This window comes from Xenopus laevis, chromosome 7L (genome assembly GCF_017654675.1).
Source record: "Xenopus laevis strain J_2021 chromosome 7L, Xenopus_laevis_v10.1, whole genome shotgun sequence".
NCBI classification, from domain to species: Eukaryota; Metazoa; Chordata; class Amphibia; order Anura; family Pipidae; genus Xenopus; species Xenopus laevis.
Window position 1 is genome coordinate 88,515,804 of NC_054383.1, and position 20,748 is coordinate 88,536,551.

The 20,748-nt window shown below is 37.1% G+C and overlaps 1 protein-coding gene across 3 annotated transcripts in view; it reads right to left on the bottom strand.

Moving 5' to 3' along the window:
• The window catches only part of ankk1.L (ankyrin repeat and kinase domain containing 1 L homeolog), a 50,956-nt gene that overhangs the window by 10,801 nt on the left and 19,407 nt on the right, over positions 1 to 20,748 (bottom strand). For all 3 annotated transcript variants that reach the window (XM_018225954.2, XM_018225953.2, XM_018225952.2), the window contains exons 2-3: positions 13,316 to 13,610; positions 202 to 353 (exon numbers count right to left, since the gene is read on the bottom strand). In XM_018225954.2, the coding sequence (XP_018081443.1) occupies positions 202 to 353; positions 13,316 to 13,610 (447 nt within the window). The remainder of the gene's footprint in view (positions 1 to 201; positions 354 to 13,315; positions 13,611 to 20,748) is intronic.

Sequence of the window (20,748 nt, forward strand, 5' to 3'; positions counted from 1 at the left end):
TGAAAACGCTGAAAAATTCGGTGGGTAAAATTCACAAAAAAATCGTGAAAATCTGAGTTTTACCCGCAAAGCAATTTTTCGGGAAAATGCAATAATAAATAAGCATTAAAAGCCCGAGCAGAGTTTGTAGCAGCCGATATTGCGATAAATTTGGACCTTGAAAAATAACCCCCCTATAATTACTTGTAGCTTAAACCTTACCTGTAAACATCATATTTGGTTCCTGGAAGTCTACTGCTCTGCAGAAACATTTCTGGAGGAATGTAACTTAAGGTTCCTTTTATTGCGGATCTTTGGATATATTCATTTCTGGTTGAATTTTCTTTCCATTTGGAGAGCCCAAAGTCAGAAATCTGAAAAAGATAAAACCTGTTGTGAAAATATTTTATACAGATGTTATAATTCACAAGGCATGCTTAGATTTTAAACATACACAAGAGCAAATCTGTTGCCATTACTATTGTTGATATGTGTTATAGACAGTGTGGTAAGATAAACAAAACAAATACTATACAATTTTGAATGTTTGCTTTTCTATTTGGCTTATATTAGGGCAAAAGACCCACAATAGACTCTCTTCATCATCCTGACTACACATTTTCAGCAATTTTCAGGGTCAGCCCACTGTGCCAGTATGCTGTTATCTCCTGTGCCAGTCACAACTCCCACTGCATGTTATTGCAGTAACTTGAAGGCAGCACAGGGGTGTACAGGATGGCATTCTCCAGATGAATGTACAATCAGAACAACTGGCTACCAAGTGGCTCTGTTGGCCTAAAGTTCATTATAGTTACATATTATATAGTTGGGTTAAAAAAAGACCAAAGTCCATCAAATTTAACCCCTCCAAACAAACCCCAGTGTACATATATACACATATTTACACAGACCTATCTACACACTCAATATACATATCACTATCAACACTAAAGAGCAGTAGATCTTAGGATCACAATTGCTTTGGATTTTATGCTTGTTCAAGAAATCATCTAAGCCACTTTTAAAGGTATTAATAGAATCTTTTATCACAACATCACGGCAGAGCATAGCATAACTTCCATGCCCTCACCATGAAGAACCACCTACGCTGCTTCAAATAAAAGTTCAGTCCTCAAGCCTAAAGGGGTTGCTCTAGTGCATTGATCTTTTCTAATGCAAAAATCTGTCTATAATGTGCTCTAATGTGCTTGTCATCAGAGTCATCAGTTCTAACCTTAATAGTCTACCCTTATAGTTTTAAATCTTCCATCTCCTTTGCCAGTTTAGTTGCACAACTTTGCACTCTCTCCAACTCATTAATATCCTTCCTATGGAAAGGTACCCAAAATTACACTGCATGCTCCGGGCCTTACCAGGAACCTATAAAATTATGTTTTAATCCATCAAATAAATTCCCCTTTTAATGTAAAACAATACTTTATTTCATTTAGTAGCCAATGACTGACATTGCCTAGCGTTACACAGCTTGATATCCAAGAAAATTCCAAGATTTTTCTCAGTTAAGGATACCACCAACACACCATATAGAGAATATTCAAATTTTTTATGCTTTACATATTCTTTAATGCACATGTATCAGGTCCTGATTTGTGGGTACAGCATCTGATAAAGAAAACTATGGGACAAACATTTTTTTCAAGAAAGAGAAACAGCAGATTGTTTGAACAAATCCAGTGACAAAGTATATGGCATGCAGAGACCCCCAAAATATCACATTATGTGACTAGTGATGGGCGAATAAATTTGGCAGACACTAATTTGCTGTGAATTTCCACGTTTTGCCACAAGTGAAATAATTTGTGATACCGCGGCGACAATTCGCAGATGATAAATCCACAACGTAAAAAAAACAACCAGCACATTCATAAAAATTGTCATGCTTCAAAATTATTCGGATGCCCATTGACTTTGATGAACTAAATAGTCACGCGTATAAAAATTGTCGCTCGCATCAAAATTACTATATGTGACATGTCCAAATCCCAAATGAAAATAATACATATTTGTTTTCAAGGCTGGAACTTTAATGCCAATACACTGTTGGGTTTTTTTATGTCATAAAAACATATACCAGCAGAGATAACCCAAGAAGAAACTGCAGCAAAATCTTTTTTTCACCACAAAAAACTGCCCTTAGACAAAAGTCACTGTGGAAAAATCGCTCATATATTCTGCACAAAAACAGTTGCCATGAGTGGCAGTCTATTCTGCAGGCACAAACTAGGGATGTCTTCACTTTAAAGTTGCTGGAAAAATAGACACTAGTAAAGAATGAATACACTAAGGGGCAAATTCATCAAGGGTCGAATATCGAGGGTTAATTAACCCTCGATATTCGACTGGGAATGAAAATCCTTCGACTTCGAATATCGAAGTCGAAGGATTTTGCGCAAATCCTTCGAATCGAACGATTCGAAGGATTTTAATCCAACGATCGAAGGATTATACTTCCCCATAGGCTAACATTGGGTTCGGTAGCTTTTAGGTGGCAAACTAGGGGGTCGAAGTTTTTTCTTAAAGAGACAGTACTTCGACTATCGAATGGTCGAATAGTCGAATGATTTTTAGTTCGAATCATTCGATTCGAAGTCGTAGTCGAAGGTCGAAGTAGCCCATTTGATGGTCGAAGTAGCCAAAAAACACTTCGAAATTCAAAGTTTATTTACTTCGAATCATTCACTTGAAGTTAATGAATTGGCCCCTTAGTATAAAAGCAAAACCAATGTCACTAGGCATTTTAGTGAATGCAACAACAGCAATCTAAAATTCTTTTCTGTACAAGGGATTGAACAAATTAGGACTGGAATTTGAGGAGGGGATGTTCTAGCGAATCTGCATAAGAGAGAAGTCTATTGGATTTTTTATTTGCAACCAGGTTGCCACTAGGCTTAAATTTTATTTTTGATGTTACGTGCTATGTATAAATATACTCATTATCTATTCATTTAAAGACATTGTAATTTATATTATACTTGTGCCCTGCAATATGGATTATAAAGTGGATAATGTACCCCCTACTGTAATTTATAAAGATATTACGTCACCGAGGAGTTATGTGACCATATAAAAGCAAGAGGTCCAAGGCCGAGTGCTTTTATACAGGTCACATAACTCCGAATTGACTTCTGATATCTTTATAAATTTCAGTAGGGGGTACATTATGCATTATAATCTACATTTTGTGTGAAATGTTGGGAGGTGGGTCAGCGTACAATTCTGGTTGCTGGTGTCCAAATCGGGTGCACCAGCGTCCAATTCGGGCCCGCCAGCGTTCAATTGAAAAGCGGCGACGTTGTGACTTCATCATCATCATCATCATCATTTATTTATATAGCGCTGTCAAGATACGCAGTGCTTATATGATATACTTCAGTTTATGTAATGAATATAGTACCCCCTCTATATATATATATATATATATATATATATATATATATATATATATATATATATATATATATATATATATATATATATATATATATATATATATATATATATATATATATATATATATATACATATACAAACAGCAAAAAGGGTCCGCACTCTCAGGTCTTAAAAATGTAAAAAAGTTTTATTGTTAATGCCAGACTAACGTTTCGGCCTCCTCCGAGGCCTTTCTCAAAGTGTCTAGTGGATTACATGAATGCCTTAAATACAAGAGTTGGCGGGAACATAGACAAATTGGAACTGACGTATTATTGCATCATTGAAACGTAGCAGCCATACAGATGCCTGCATATAAATGTGTTAAAAAAATGTGTTAAAAAAATACACAGTACATGCACAAAAATCATTTATACATACTCTCTACTTTTTAAACAATAAAACCAAAGTATTGCTAAAAACACAAACTAAAGTAACAGTTGCTAGTGTTCATTTCCTTATCTCAGAATAAAACAATGTTGCAAAAATGTTACACAAGATGCGTCAAAAATTGAGTTAAGGTGACAGGCCTGCTCTGGAGTTCTGTCCATCTATATATTCTTTCCTCACTATATATATATATCTATATATATATATAAGGATATTATAAGTTACCGAGGAGTTTCATGACCATATAAAACACGAGGCTGAAGGCCAAGTGGTTTTATACAGGTCACGGAACTCCGAGGTAACTTCTAATATCCTCATATTTTTCAACTAGGGGTACTTTATTTATTATAATACACAAATTTCAGACAGAAATGACATCAGAATTCACCGTTTATAACTGATGACATCAGAACTCACCGTTTATAAGGATATAATTTACAAGATATTGATAGCTTTTGTGTATTATATAGTGAATAAAGTACCCCCTCTTGTAAAATATAAGGATATTATAAGTTACCGAGGAGTTTCATGACCATATAAAAACACGAGGCCGAAGACCGAGTGTTTTTATACAGGTCATGGAACTCCGAGGTAACTTCTAATATCCTCATATTTTACAACTGGGGGTACTTTATTTATTATAATACACAAGTTTCAGTGAGTCATGTGACAGAAAGGACATCAGAACTCACCGTTTATAACTGATGACATCAGAACTCACCGTTTATAAGGATATAATTTACAGGATATTCATGGCTTTTGTGTATTATATATTATATAAATACTAAGTGTTTCTAAGTGTATGAGCTAATGGCCCAGGTTTTAATTGATAGTATATAGAACATATGGGTTAGAAAATGATTGGGAGGGTCTACTAAAGATGGTATTTAAGCATTTGAAAGGATGTGATTTATCAGAAATTGCTAAAAGTGAAAGTGCTAGGTAAGCATGAAACGTGTTAGGCCATGTGGGGACTTTTGATACTTTTTAATATGGATTAATAAACAATATTTTTATTACAATTAGCATGTTTTTGGGATTCTTTGGAATTTTTACAAACTAGGGATGCACTGAATCCACTATTTTGGATTCGGCCGAACCCCCTTATCTTCGCAAAAGATTTGGCCAAATACCGAACCGAATTCTAATTTGCATATGCAAATTAGGGGTGGGAAGAGGTAAACATTTTTATTGACTTCCTTGTTTTGTGACCAAAAAGTCACGCAATTTCCCTCCCGGCCCTAATTTGCATATGCAAATTAGGATTCAGCTTCAGTGCATCCCTAGCACAAACACTGACTTTGAATATCACATGCCACAAAGCAAAGCCAATCATTCCAACTATATGTTTGGATGAAAACGTTTTTCAAAACAGCATCATTGATCTCTCCACCCTCTCTGATGCAGTTGCATATATTACTGATACATATTTTATATATATATATATATATATATATATATATATATATATATATATATATATATATATATATATATATATACTATATATATGTATATATATATATATATATATATATATATATATATATATATATATATATATATATATATATATATATATACATAGTCCATGAACGTTCAGCACACCATGACGGAAATAATGACCCAGGTGCTACTCTCATTAGCAGTATACAAAAAACAAAAAAGTGAGGTGCACACCAGGAACGTTTCTTAAATGGTTAAAAAAGTTAAATTTTATTTAATGCATTTAAAAAAAGGGAGGTCAACGTTTCGGTCTGTGTCTAAGACCTTTCTCAAGACCATACATGCAGCGATAAAAACGTTCAATCAATAAATAGCTAAAACCATTTGCACTCACCCAACCACGTGCTGCCACATACCCCATGTGATTAAAAAATCACTCCCCTCCCTCGGGGGGGTCAGATAACCACATGAAATCTATCAATGGACAAAATTGAAACATACACCGTCCTTATTACAGAAGCAATTAAGTAACCTGTTCCTATATTAAACATTGTAGCCAATTCTCAAATAATGTTTCACATGTCAAAACTAGAACATAATTTAGATAAATACAAAAAACAAAATTTAGATAAATGCAGAAAACACATACAGCATCCTAACAATAGCCCTTCAGCGTTGTTCCAAGAAACATAGAAGGGAACAGTGCTCGTTTAACCCTGCTGGTGCCAGGGTGTTCAACTTTCTAATCCAGAACACTTCCCTCTGTAGTAGGATTTTTGACCTGTCACCCCCTCTCCTAGGAGGGGGGATATGGTCAATGGCTATATAACGAAACGTGGGCAACCTATGTCCGACCGCCAAAAAATGGTTCGCCACCGGTTTATTTGTATAGCCATCACAAAACGCGGTTCTAATGGCTGAGCGATGTCCATCCATGCGTAGACGTAGTGTCTGATCGGTTTTCCCGACATAAGACAGTCCGCATGGGCATGTTATTAGGTATATTATATGAGTGGTTGTACAAGTTATGTGATGTTTAATCAAAAATCGTTTACCTGTTTGTGGATGCAAAAAACTGTTGCCCGGTGTCATAGATCTGCAAGAGGTACAATTCGGACACCTAAAGCACCCCGGTAGGTCATTGCGTAACCAGGTGTTTTGTCCCTTTTGATAGCAACCTACGGGATCTGTCTTAACCAGAAGATCTTTAAGGTTTGTGCCACGTCGATAACAGGTCATCAGGTCCTTTGGAACTACACTCTTCAAACCCGCATCTGCCTGAATAATACTCCAGTGTTTACTTACCAAATTCTTGGTTTTATGGGACCCGGTAGTGTATTTAGTACTGTAAATAAATTTAGGGGGAGTATTTGTCTGTGCTCGTGGTGTGCTTACCCGCTGCCTGGCTAGTATCAGTGCCTGCTCCAGAACAGGCGCTGGATAGCCACGGTCAAGAAACCGAGACCTCATGCTGCTTAATTGTTGTTCAGCCACCTCTGAATTTGAATTATTCCGAAGCACCCTACAAAATTGTGAAATAGGCAATGATTTTTTCATAGGGTCTGGGTGACAACTATTGAAATGGAGCAGGACATTTTTATCAGTGGACTTACGAAATAGCGTGTATTCAATATGGTCTTCCTGTTTCCAAATTTCAATATCTAGAAAATGTATTGACTCGGGATGTATCTCATGGGTAAATTTTACAGGACTGTCTAACGCATTCAATTGACTGACCATCGATTGAAACTCATCCTCCGTGCCACTCCAGACAATGATGACATCATCAATGTAGCGACGGAAGAAGAGAATCCGGTCCCCATAGTTAGGTACAATATAGTGTTGCTCGAATTGATGCATAAACAGATTGGCGTATGAGGGCGCCATGGCCGCCCTCATCGCCGTGCCAGACACCTGCAAAAAGAAATCAGACTGAAAACGAAAATAATTCATAGTCAGTGCTAGTCTTAGCAGCTCCAGTATAAATGGGATAGGAGGGCCCACATAATTTTCATGTTCCTCTAATGAACGCCTCACAGCTTCAATCCCAGCCGCATGTGGAATACAGGTGTAAAGGCTAACTACATCTAGACTGGCCAGCCAGCACTTTTTTCCGACAGGAATCACCAAAGATCTCAGACATTCAAGTAAATGGGGGGTGTCTCTCAAGTATGTAGGGGTATTTTGTACCACAGGCTGTAATATAACATCCAGATATATACCGATTGGGTGTAGTAAGGACCCCCTACTCGAGACAATCGGGCGGCCAGGGGGCTTAATCAGGCTTTTGTGAACCTTTGGTAAAGTATACAATATAGGACAAATAGGGAATTCCTGTTCTAGTTTTGACATGTGAAACATTATTTGAGAATTGGCTACAATGTTTAATATAGGAACAGGTTACTTAATTGCTTCTGTAATAAGGACGGTGTATGTTTCAATTTTGTCCATTGATAGATTTCATGTGGTTATCTGACCCCCCCGAGGGAGGGGAGTGATTTTTTAATCACATGGGATTTTTTAATCACATGGGGTATGTGGCAGCACGTGGTTGGGTGAGTGCAAATGGTTTTAGCTATTTATTGATTGAACGTTTTTATCGCTGCATGTATGGTCTTGAGAAAGGTCTTAGACACAGACCGAAACGTTGACCTCCCTTTTTTTAAATGCATTAAATAAAATTTAACTTTTTTAACCATTTAAGAAACGTTCCTGGTGTGCACCTCACTTTTTTTTTTTTTTTTTTTTTTTTTTATATATATATATATATATATATAATATGTGTATATGCATGAATGAAAAATAAGATCCCCCAATAAATAATTGTATGCAGATCCAACTCCAGCAACTGGACTAATGACATTGGGCATATAGTATGGAAAAATACCTGTCTTCTACTGACTTTCCCCACTCCCCACTCACATGTAGAGGAAAGGAAAACCAGTACTGTTACAAAGGGGCAATGCTAGCCTAGCCTCTGGCTTGTAGACATCCCGGAAGTCTCAAGGCAACCCATAGCCAGTAGTCTAGTTTAATGTTAAGAAGCACAGTACCACTTGTTAGTTACTAATGAGACCATTTTACTGCTGTTTTTCCATATGACTAAATATTTGTGATTACCAGTAGAATTAAATGTACTGAAAATTAAAAGGACAGCAATGTACTGTAAAATATGTAACATGATTGACAAATAAAGTCATTATAACTGGCTGACGGTATATAAAACTGAGTGTGCTACTGGGTGTTTGATTGATTATGTTCATCATTAGGATGCAAGTAGTTTATGGTGGCTATTATTTATACACCCTGCTGTGTTTTGGATCGGTGTAACTTCTAAACTGACAGTGTAGCTCCATTTCCAGCTGTGGCCTACTACTGGAAAACTTTGCAATAGACAGCAATGTCCTGGTCTTTTCTTTAAAAAAAAAAAATGCTTTTTAATAAGTAGTGAAATCTAATTTCTGACAGTGTATACAATACAACTCTATTGTGAACATATTTTTATTGAATAGTCATATCCTATGTTAGTTACTTTATACTTGAACTGTTAAGTATGCAAATGTTTTCATGCAATAAAAACATCAAAATATCAGCAGTTTTCAATGTAGTATATTAACCTTCCATCTGTCTTTTATATTTATCATTTGTAATTCCTGGAAAATAATGTCTTCTTCAATCATGCTGATTTCATGCTGGCCCAAATCTCAACTCTAATTAACCCTCGAAGTAGTATAGTGACAGGATGTACTAATTGATTCAGTAACATAACTGTAATCATCATCAAGCTCACTCTCCCATGCATATAAATGAACTCTAAAAGCCCATGATAGTGAATAAAGCATCCCACTATTTCACATTTAAACATTAATTGACATAGCAAAATCATGCTATAATGAACTGCAAACAATATTAGCCCACTGCATACAATTTCCAAAAGACCAGTCAACAAGCACATATCAGCATTATTTCATTGTATGTATAAAAATGGAACGGTATGCTATTCAATTTAAATCTGTAAATGAAGAAAAATAAGCTGGAATCACCAGAGAAAAAAAATCTTTAATAAATTTGCAGTTATAGATTTGCAAAACGCCAATTGGTCTGTGAAGATTCTTATTCATCCAAGCCATGGTATATCTATAGTAATAAGTCAAATCAACTGGACTTGCTGTAGTTTTTTGCTCTTGAAGACATTTCACTAGTAGTGATGGGCGAAAAAATTTGGCAGGTGCAAATTCCCACGTTTCGCTGACGGCGAATAAATCCGCGAAACTGCCGCAATGATTTTCACCAAATTTCACTAGAAATTCGCAAATTTTGAATCTAAGTGAAATGAGACAAATTCACCCATCACTGTTCACTTGTTATCTGACTGGCTTTCTCAGTTCAGTCTTGTACAAGTTTTCTCCCCAAAATGAGTTCCAGTGTGTCTGTGAAGGTTCTCATTCATCTCATTCATAGACATATTCAACTCATTTTGGGGAGAAAAAAACCTCAAACTTACGGGACTGAATTGAGAAAGCCAGTCGAATAACTAGTGATCCATCTTCAAGAGCAAAAAAAATACAGTTGATCCAGTTGATTTTACATATTACTATATATACACGCTCCAATTCTTATTTCAAATCTGTGTCAGTTAGAGGATCATATTTATTACTATTGATCAGCTGTAGAAAGAATCATGACTATCACCCTGGCTTTTGGAACAAAATAACCTGTACAAAACTAGCTATGTAGAGATTAATGTTAGTCTATGCTTGCAGAATATTGCAATGGCAGTTACAGAATATAGAGGGATGCACAATTAGTATTCAGTGTTTTTGATCAATGAAAGAGATAAAGAACAAAGTGCATTTTAGGCCCTCTGGAAATATCTATCATCTAATACAGTGCTGTCCCACTGGGGGCCCACGACCCCCCTTGTGTGGCCCCCACATGAAAGTCTGCCTGCTATGACTGCTTACTTTGCGTAAGATTTAAAAGGTATCAAAATTGAGATTAACTGGTCCCTGCATTGTTTACACCTCAAATTACACCTGTAATCCATTTGTATTGTTCACACCTGTAATACATCTATTGTTCACAACATTAAAGACCTGTACTGTTCACACCCAAACTGAAAGTGCCCACATTGTTCAACTGTTCACACCTCATACAAATGTTGGAGGGGCACTAACATTGCGTCACTGTATGTAGCACAGTATGAACTGTTCATCTTAGAGCAGTCATGATAGGTCTCCTACTGTATTCTGCCTTCCCTATGCTCTCTGTATGTGTCATACTCTGCCTTCCCTATGCTCTCTGTGTGTGCTGTACTCTGCCTGCCCTTTGTTCTTTGTGTGTACAATACTCTGCTTGCCCTACGCTCTCTGTGTGCACCATACTCTACCTGCTCTTTGCTCCTTGTGTGTGCCATATTCTGTCTACCCTATGCTTCCTGTGTGCACCATACTCTACCTGCTCTTTGCTCCTTGTGTGTGCCATATTCTGCCTGCCATATGCTCCCTGTGTGTGCCATAATCGAGCTGCCCAATGTTCCTAGTGTGTGCCATTCTTTGCCTGCCCTATGTTCCTTGTGTGTTCCATACTCTGCTTGCCCTATGCTCCCTGTGTGTGCCATACTCTGCCTGACCTATTCTCCATGTGTGTGCCATACTCTGCCTGCCCTATGATCCCTTTGTTTGTGCCATACTTCGCATGCCCTATGCAGCCTGTAGGTCATGAGCCTGGTAGGGTTAGTTCTTCGGGTTTGTTAGCATTTGGAAATTGATGTTAGGGGCCCCTGAGGTGTTGAATCGTGTGCTGGGAGGGATGTGTTATCGACAGGGGAGGAGGAAGCATATGGATTTAAGGGTATGTTTTAATATAATTTACATTTTTCACATATGAGTGATGATTGATATCCCTGCAGTGAGCACCAACCATTTGTTTTTCTGGTGTGCTACCACCATTAATGTAAGAAGATATAAAAAGATACTTCTCTGCACCCCATACCCACCACTTTATACTAATGGTGGTCCTATGCTTTTAAATATGGGCATTGGTTTGAGCAATCTATCTCTTAAAAGCCCTTGCTGGCGGGGGAGAATTTAGCCTTCAGATTGAAACCAATGCACAACACACATTGTGTACAGGTAATGCTATTATGCAGAGAAGTATCTTTTTATATTGTGACCTGAGTTAAGTAAGTTAGGGACCGCCATATGGGGTTTACCTTGACGTGGTATGGTGGCTTTTCAACTTTATGATCATAACTTTGTAACTAAAAACCCCTGTTTTATAAACATATGCATTTGCATTAATATTGAATTACTTATGAGACAGGGGCCCAGGGAAGTGCATTGTAAGTAGCACTTCCATTATACTTAAATATATTTTGTATTAGCCTTAAGAGTGCTTCCACCGCCCCCCCTAGATTTTCATGAGGTAATTAGTCAAATATTTAAAAAGTCATTTAGTGTTGAAAGTATTATAATATGTGATTATGGAAGTCACTACAAAGCAATGCACACAGCAAATGTCTCTTTGATATTCAAATTGAACTAAATATATTCATACTGACTGTTCAGTTCTCAAAAACAGAAATGTGCAGAAAATTTCAGAAAATGTTGTTGCGTTATATTCATTGAATTCTTAAAGTTTACAAAAATTATTGTGGACGCACATTTACTGTACTTTCTAAAACTCAAATAATTATTAATCATTAGCTACTGTAGTGCTTTTTCTACCAGTGTTCCTCTAAATCCTTTAAATGAATTCTGTCATGGGAAAACGTGTTTTTTACAAAATGCATTAATTAATAGAGTTCCTCCAGCAGAATCCTGCATTGAAATACAGTATGTTTTTCAAAAGAGCAAACAGATTTTGAAATCTTACATGTGGCTATACAGTACATGTTGCTAGTTTCCCAGGTGCCCTCAGTCATTTGACTTGTGCTCTGATAAACTTCAGTCACTTTTTGCTGCTGCACTGCAAGTCGGGTGATATCACCCCCTTCACTTTCCCCTACCATTCTGTCAACAGAACAATGGGAAAGTAAGAAGATAACAGCTCCTTGGTACCCGCATTACTAAAAATTCTCCCACCTAGTGGTACATATGAGAAGGTCACTCAATAGTAAAAATCCATGTCTTGTTAAAGGAGAACTAAAGCTTAACTAAAGAAGTAGCTAGTATTGTTCTTTATGTTTTGGGCTTCTGTACCAGTCCAAGGCAACCACAGCCCTTTAGCAGTAAAGATCTATGTCTCCCAAGATGCCCCAGTAGCTCCCCATCTTCTTTTCTGCTGATTCACTGCACATGCTCTGTGCTGCTGTCACTTACTGAGCTTAGGGACCAACTCACAATATACAGTACATGTAGAATATAAACGTCACAATATAAGGCTGATTAGTAATCAATACAGATAATTACTACATGGCAGCACAGAAACCTGTGCAACTAGTGTCAGAATTTAATAATCAGTCTGGTAGCATCAGCTTATCTTACAGGTCAACCTCATTTTCTGCTGATAACTTGCAACAACCCCTAAGCTTAGCTTCTCAACAGCTGCTCAGAGCCCACTGAGCATGTTAGTGTTGCAGACACTTTCCAAGATGGTAACCCCCTGTGAAAAGTTTGAAGTCCTGGATCATTGCTGCTATTGAGAAGCTGAAACTTTAGGCTGATGCAATAAGTTCGGTATTTAAAATATGCCATTTTTAGTCATATTCATTTTTAGGTTTTAGTCCGGCTTTAAACTAAGACATGACACCTTTTGTTATTGAGTAGGAGAAACAATAGCTTATCTGAAAGCAGTTCCATCATGAAGTGCTAACTCTTTCTGAAAGTGCAGAAATAGGCACAATGACATGAGATAGCTGCCGACACACCAATATTACAACTAAAAAATACATTATTGGTTCAAGAACAATATTTTAAATTGTAGAATGAATTACCTGCAGTGTACACATGTAATAACCATAAAATAAAAATCCCGACTGAATCCCTTTAAGTAACATTATGTAATGGTATGAAACATGTACTGTCATTGAATAATCCCTAAAACCTACCTTCACATGCAAATGGCTATCCAGAAGAATATTCCCTGGTTTTAGATCCAAATGAAGAAGTGGAGGTTTCATGCTATGCAGAAAATTCATACCTAGCCCTATTTCATGAATAAAACGGAATTTCAGCTGCCAGCTGAGTGCATGAGTTGGAAGCATTTTCTCAAGTGATCCATTTTCCATGAATTCCATTACTATTCCAATAGGATTGCTGCAAATTCCATAAATCTGAACGATATAATTGAACTTAATCTTCTCCATCTTGGATGCCTCCTCAATTAAGTTGTTGTAATTTGTGCTGCAAATACATACAAAAAAAACAAGAGATTTTAGTTTTTGTTTACTTAACTTAATATTAAATTATTGCAATATAGATTGTACAAATCCATTTTGTAATGAATAGTGATGGTGAATAAATTTGCCAGGTGTGGAGTAGTAGCGAATTTCCGTGTTTTGCCACCATCGAATAAATTCGCAAAACTGCTGAGAAAATTCATTGTGAACAATCCACCGCATCGGAAAAATGTGGGCGTGCGTCAGAATAGTCGCGCGCATTAACATTGTCGCACATCAAAATTATTCGGACGCCTAATGACTTTAATGCATTTGGCCAAAATAGGCAAGTGTCAAAATAATTTTGATGCCCATTGACTTCAATGCGTTTCGCAAATTTCACGATTCAATGCATTTCGCCCATCACTAGTAATGAACTTTCGAAAAATCAATACATTTGTATGTATAATTTTACCTTACAAAATATAACCTGCTCTTTAAAATGTGTTATCAAACATCCTGCTATACTTATCTTCTGTAGCATACCAGTGTATTTCAAATATTATACATTTGTATGGAGTATTTAGGGTTAATCATCTCATGTTACACCTCTGTTTAAGCCAACTGCCTCAATAATTATTAGTATTTTTAGTAATGATTGTATTTTGGGGCAATTGAAAAACACCATCGACTTTCTATTTACCTTCTCCTGAGTTCCAGCAATAATTCTGGTAAAGTCCATCCCTACTAGAAGTTATCCCGGTTTACTCAGTAACCAAATTCTACCTTCTTGCATCCGATCCCTGGCCCCATCAAATAATCCCTGACTCTCCAATGCTTTTTTGCTTACTAAACCATTCTGAAGCACTGAGCATCACAACAGCAGGTAAAAAAATGCAGTGATCCTTATGTAATCCAATGTCTTGACAACTGAACACCCTACTAATAAATAGACCCCTCTGACTACATCTCCCTGCAATGAATTTACTGGTACAGCCTATTTGATCAGCTGTCCTTGCCAGGTAAAAAAAGTGTCTGTATTTGGTTTACATAATCTGCTTTATCTTAATCCCACTTAATTATACAGTATCTCCCATTTATTTTACAGATTCCAAAATGTTTGCCTGCATATCTCACAAAACAATGCCATGTTTCCTCATATACAGATTATAAGAAGCAGGAGTATAGTCTTCCTACAATCCTCACTGCCAAAAACCAAAAACAATTGTCATACAGTTTTGTGCAGCAGCACCCCCTGGCCCTACTTTAGTACAGTTTGGTGCTATGTCCGGTGGAATTGGCACCCATCCAATTATTATAAGTAAAACAATAGACTGGCACAACAAGACAATGCCATGTGAATAAACTTATAATACACAAAAGCCATGACATCACTTATAAAAGCTGAGTAGTGATGTCATTTTTGTTACATGGCTCACTAAAACCTGTGTGTTATAATAAATAAAGTACCCTCTTTTGTAAATTATAAGGGCCAACAATCGTAACCCTCAGTACATGACACACCTTCATTTCTGTGAATTGTAAAGGTAAATTCAGGCAAATGCTTTAAACCTCCAAATGCCCTTTCCGCCATTGTCTCTTTGTAACTAAACGCCACTGCAAATATTGTGAGAGATTATGGTCTTCTAAATTCTCCTGCCATAGTCAGCAAGTGTTCCTATTGACGTGACATAAACTGTATATGGAAGCATTTGACAATTGCATTAGGCATTTCCCTAGGAGAATGATGATAGCTAGCGTGCCTCACCTTTTGCATGCCACAATGCTATTACACCTGTCTAAAAAGTCTAAATCCAGGTAAGAGTGGATGTAATATGTCAAACAGGAAATTCAGTATTAGCGACACGTTTGTTAAAAAAAAATAAAACAACAAGGATACAGATTATTAAAGCAATTATACATGGTTGTCTCAAGAGGTTAAGACATAATTAAAAACAAGAAACATCTTAAACTAATCAACTAGTCTAATCAGGGCTCTCTCCTCTCTATATGCTCAAGAGATTTTCAAGCAAATTCGTTTTTTCCAACAACACAATACAAGCATCTGTAAGGTTTCTTTTTAATAAGTATTCGTATGCTTTCTTGTATAAAGATAGCATTGTTTCACAGAAGATATGATTTTGGAATTCGATTTCACTTGTGAATTAATCTCATCATAGGTTAAAATACCTGGTTGGTATGTACAATTTAATTAACGCTTTTAGGACTTTTATGTGCCACGTGAAATCAGCCCAAATTTCCACCAACTGCAGTCTAGATGAGTCCTGTTAATATCCCCTGTACTTCAATTTTTCATATGAAAAGAGTGGGAAATTTAGGCTGGTGGGAATATAATTAATTATTATGCTTTAATTTATATAGTACAGGTTTAGGATCCGTTATTCGGAAACCCGTTATCCAAAAAAGTTCTGAATTACGGAAAGGCTGTCTCCCATATGCTCCATTTTATCCAATTAATCCACATTTTTAAAAACGATTTCCTATTTCTCTATAGTAATAAAACAGTACCTTGTACTTGATCCAAACTAAAATATAATTAACAATTATTGGAAGCAAAACCAGCCTATTGGGTTTATTTAATGTATACATGATATTCTAGTGAATTTAGTGGGTTATTTACTAAACCCCCGAATTTATCTGGTCAAAAAAATTTTTTTTTTTTTAAACTCTAATTTTTTGAGATTCATTAAAGTCTGATGCTGCAAAAAGTCTGAATCCGAAAATCTGCCATCTCAGACCTAAGGTTGTGTATTAGTCATTGTCAGTGGTCCAAAATACGACCATTTTGGGCAAAAATGTGAAATATTCGGGCTTTTCTGGAAAGAGTCCCAAAAAATCAAGCAATTCGGGGAAAAAACAGAAAAAAATACTATTCAGGGTTTTGCTTGATTTTTGATGTTTTTACCTGAACCGATTAAATCAAGTTTTTTTAATAATCAATATGGTATAATCGGTATCGGAGTTTGGTTGTGGTTTTATTATTTAAATAATGAGATAAATTCCGATTTTAGTAAATACACCCCTTAAAGTATGAAGAGTAAATTACAGAAAGAGCCGTTATCCAGAAAAAGACAGGTCCTGAACATTCTGGATAACAGATCCCATACCAGTACCAACATATTCTGTACTGATTTACGGAGTTTTTGCACTATTCACCTCGGTTCCTGTCCCAGTGAAGCTTACAAGTTCCTATAACATTCACACATAGGGGCAACTTTACTAAAGGGCGAAGTGGCTAACGATGGCGAAAATTTGCCAGCGTGACGTCATTTCGCCACTTTGCCTATTTACTAACGGTCACTGGTGTAATTATGCTCTCTGGCAAAAGAGTGTTACTACGCAAATTCACTTAGGGGCCGATTCACTAAGGGTCGAATTTCGAAGTTAAAAATACTTCGAAATTCGACCCTCGGATTGAAATCCTTCGACTTCGAATATCGAAGTCGAAGGATTTAGCGCTAATCCTGCGATCGATCGATCGAAGGATTTTCCGTTCGATCGAACGATTAAATCCTTCGAATCGAACGATTCGAAGGATTTTAATCCAACGATCGAAGGAAAATCCTTCGATCAAAAAATCACAGGCAAGCCTATGGGGACCTTCCCCATAGGCTAACATTGACTTCGGTAGCTTTTAGCTGCCGAAGTAGGGGGTCGAAGTTTTTTTTAAAGGGGAAGTACTTCGACTATCGAATGGTCGAATAGTCGAACGATTTTTCGTTCGATTCGTTCGATTTCGTTCGAATTCGAACGAATTTAACCAATTCGATGGTCGAAGTACCCAAAAAATACTTCGAAATTCGAAGTATTTTTCATTCGAATCCTTCACTCGAGCTTAGTGAATCAGCCCCCTAGTTTTTTTTTTACTGAATGAAAGAGTGTTACTACGCAAATTCACTTAGTTTTTTTTTTACTGAATGAAAGAGTGTTACTAGGCAAATTCATTTAGTTTTTTTTTTTTACTGAACGTTAGCTCTATCGCCAGATTTGCCTTCGCCACCTCAGACAAGGCGAAGTGCAATAGAGTCCCAAAAAACTCTGGAGTATTTTCATTTGTACAGGGTGATAGGCTGAAAAAGATCGTACATTTTTTTTGGTTACCCTCCTTCCCCCCTACAGTACATTTCCTAACATATGGCACATAAACTATACACTGGGCTCATGTGTAGGGCAATATAACAACTTTATTTTATTATATTAAGGTTCCCTGGGCTTGTGTAGTGTAATGTATTTGCTGCAACATATACGTTCATTGAAATGTAACTTCCTGCTGTATGCAAATTATCTGACACTATCGCAACTTCGCTATGCCTGCCGTAGTAACGCTAGCACAACTTCGCAAGTGTTCAGCGCCAGTGACGAAACTTCGCAACTAGCGTTGTCTGTGTAAAGTTGCGCTTGGCGCAACTTTACATGTGGAGAAGGCGGTGTGGAGAAGGCGGTGAAGACGTCGCTGGTGAATTTTCACCCGTTAGTGAATTTCCCTCATAGTTGGGCCAATTTTACAGAGGACAATTAACCATCCATGTTCCTGAAGATTTTCATTCATCTGTGTTACGAGACATACTGTATTATGTAGACAAGTCTGCAGCAACTGGACTTTCTGAGTTGTCTTGAAAACATTTCACACAGTGACATAACTAGATGTTATCGGACCCATAGCAAATTCAATTTATGGCCCCAAAACATTTGTCATTTTATTTATTCTACCAAGATATATTGAAACTGCTCATTAATCAGAGCTTTACTTGTCCCCCTGCACCCACAGGGTCTGCTTCCTCTGTAGTTACGCCCCTGATTTCCCAATTCACCTGTGCATCGCAGCGTGTACCCACGGGTTACCCACAAAAAATGGTAACATGTGGGTAGAAGATTCGGGTTTGGGTATAGAGGTGGTTCTGCGGGTTTGCGGGCCGAGGGTCGGGTTGTGGGTAGGGTCGCGGGTCTTCTCAATAGCGAGTTTTACTCCTTTTTTCTGGTCACGCCCACTTCTAATGATGTCACTTCCGCTTTACAATGACAGCACTTCCTGTTTCTTGTTGGTCACCGGATCGTGGATCGGGCTGCGGATAAGGTGCTTGCGGATTGGGATGGGTAGCGGGTCCAATGGGTAAGAATGTGGGTCTGGGTTGTGGGTCGGGTTCAGTTTTAACAAACTGGTTTCGCGCAGGACTCTAATCTGTGCGACTTCTTTGATCCAAAATCCAAGTAAGCACAAAGATAACCTACAAACATATTGTTCTGGCTTGAATTGAATTCAGGACCTGCTGCAAGCCAGTAATCCTGCGCCACCGTGTTGGCAAAACTGCTCTGTATTCTATTTTGAACACCTCATGGAAATAACTTTAGTTATTTGCATGATTTTATCTTAATATTGCATTAGAAAGTATGAGGTCTTGCTTATAAGAGGCTTAAAGTACTGACATCCAGAATATCAGTGTTGCTTTACATATGCCAAAAATGCATTAAAACGTATTTATAAAATGTCATACCATGCATACATAAGTCTGTTTATCTTTGGTATGTTGCTTTTTTATTTCATTGTACTAAATGCTGACATAGTGGGGCTTGCACCTTGCCTGCAGACAGCAGATAAAGTAATAGTGATGACTTTTTAAAATGATATAGGGCTTGTTGTATAATCTACTATAAAATAATATATTACGGAAATGCAAAAGCTAATCAAAATAACCGCAGTGCAGCATCCAAAACCTTCTGCATTCCTGTCATTGTTGAAACAGAAACAACCACTGCAACCAAACATATGGCATTGTGTGCACACAGGACTAGTGATGGGCGAATTTATTTGCCATTCGCGAATTTGCGCGATTTGCCGCCAGCGAATAAATTCGCAAAACGCCCGCAAAAATTCGCGGCAAAAATTCTCCGGCGTCAAAATTTTTTTTTCCGAAAAAACGGAAGCCGGCGTCAAAAAAAGGGCGCTGGCGTCAAAAACGAAACGCCACCGCCGTTTCGCGAATTTTTCGCCGTTTCGCGAATTTCGCCCGAAATTCGCTAATCACTACACAGGACATTGTGCTGTTACTTTATATGGTGAATTCTTCTTGCTACAGTCTTTATTATACACCCCTAGATAACACAATGTGAGAGAAACATTAGGGCTCTATATGCTATTCATTTTTATTACTGCATTTTGAAGGCATGTGTCATTAATGTATTGTTAATGCCTTGTGTGTCTCTTCAAAACAATCCTCACTATTGTGTTTATTTTTTTTATACAAGTTTTATTTAGGGGCAAAAAGTAAAGTAATTACTTGACAATATCAAATTAAAAAAAAAGAATGACTACTTTTTTCATATTAGTCATGTTAAAGAAGGACGAAACCCTAAAAATGAATATTTCTAGAAATGTCATATTTTATACTGAGCTTAAAGGAATTGTTCAGTGTAAAAATGAAAACTAATATATTGCACTGCTCTGCCCGTCTTTCTGGTTTTTGCGAATTCGCATTGTGAATACAATTTCGCTAATGAGACGGGAGTTTGCGCGAGTGCACCCAATGTGCGAGGTTGTTGTGCAAGAAAATATCGTTGACAGTAACTTAAATTTGCATTGTGTTCAATTCTGTTTGCACCACACTTATTCAGCTTAATAAATGTAACCATGCACAGGGCAAATATGTTCACTTTGCGAATCAATCTGCCTTGCGCAAAGTTTATAAATGACCCCCAATGTGTATCATTTCTACACTACTAAAGGGGTGGTTCACCTTCAAGTTAACTTTTAGTACACGATAGAGTGGTCAATTCTAAGCAACTTTTCAATTGGTCTTCATCATTTATTTTTGAAAGTTTTTGAATTAATTGCCTTCTTCTTCTGGCTTTCTCCAGTTTTCAAATGGGGATCACTGACCCCATGTAAACAACACATGCTCTGAACGACTACAAATATATTGTTACTGCTACTTTTTATTATTAATCTTTCTATTCACAGGCGGCGAAACGCAGAGATTCCATGCCTGGTGAATTTATTTGCCCATCACTACATGTAACATGCAAGTACATAAATGCATATGCAGGTGCAAAACATGTATGCAGCAATCTCTTAAAGGCATACCTCCCAAAATTTGAAATAATATTTGAAAACATTTGGAAGAGATACAAAAAGTTTTGGCCCTACC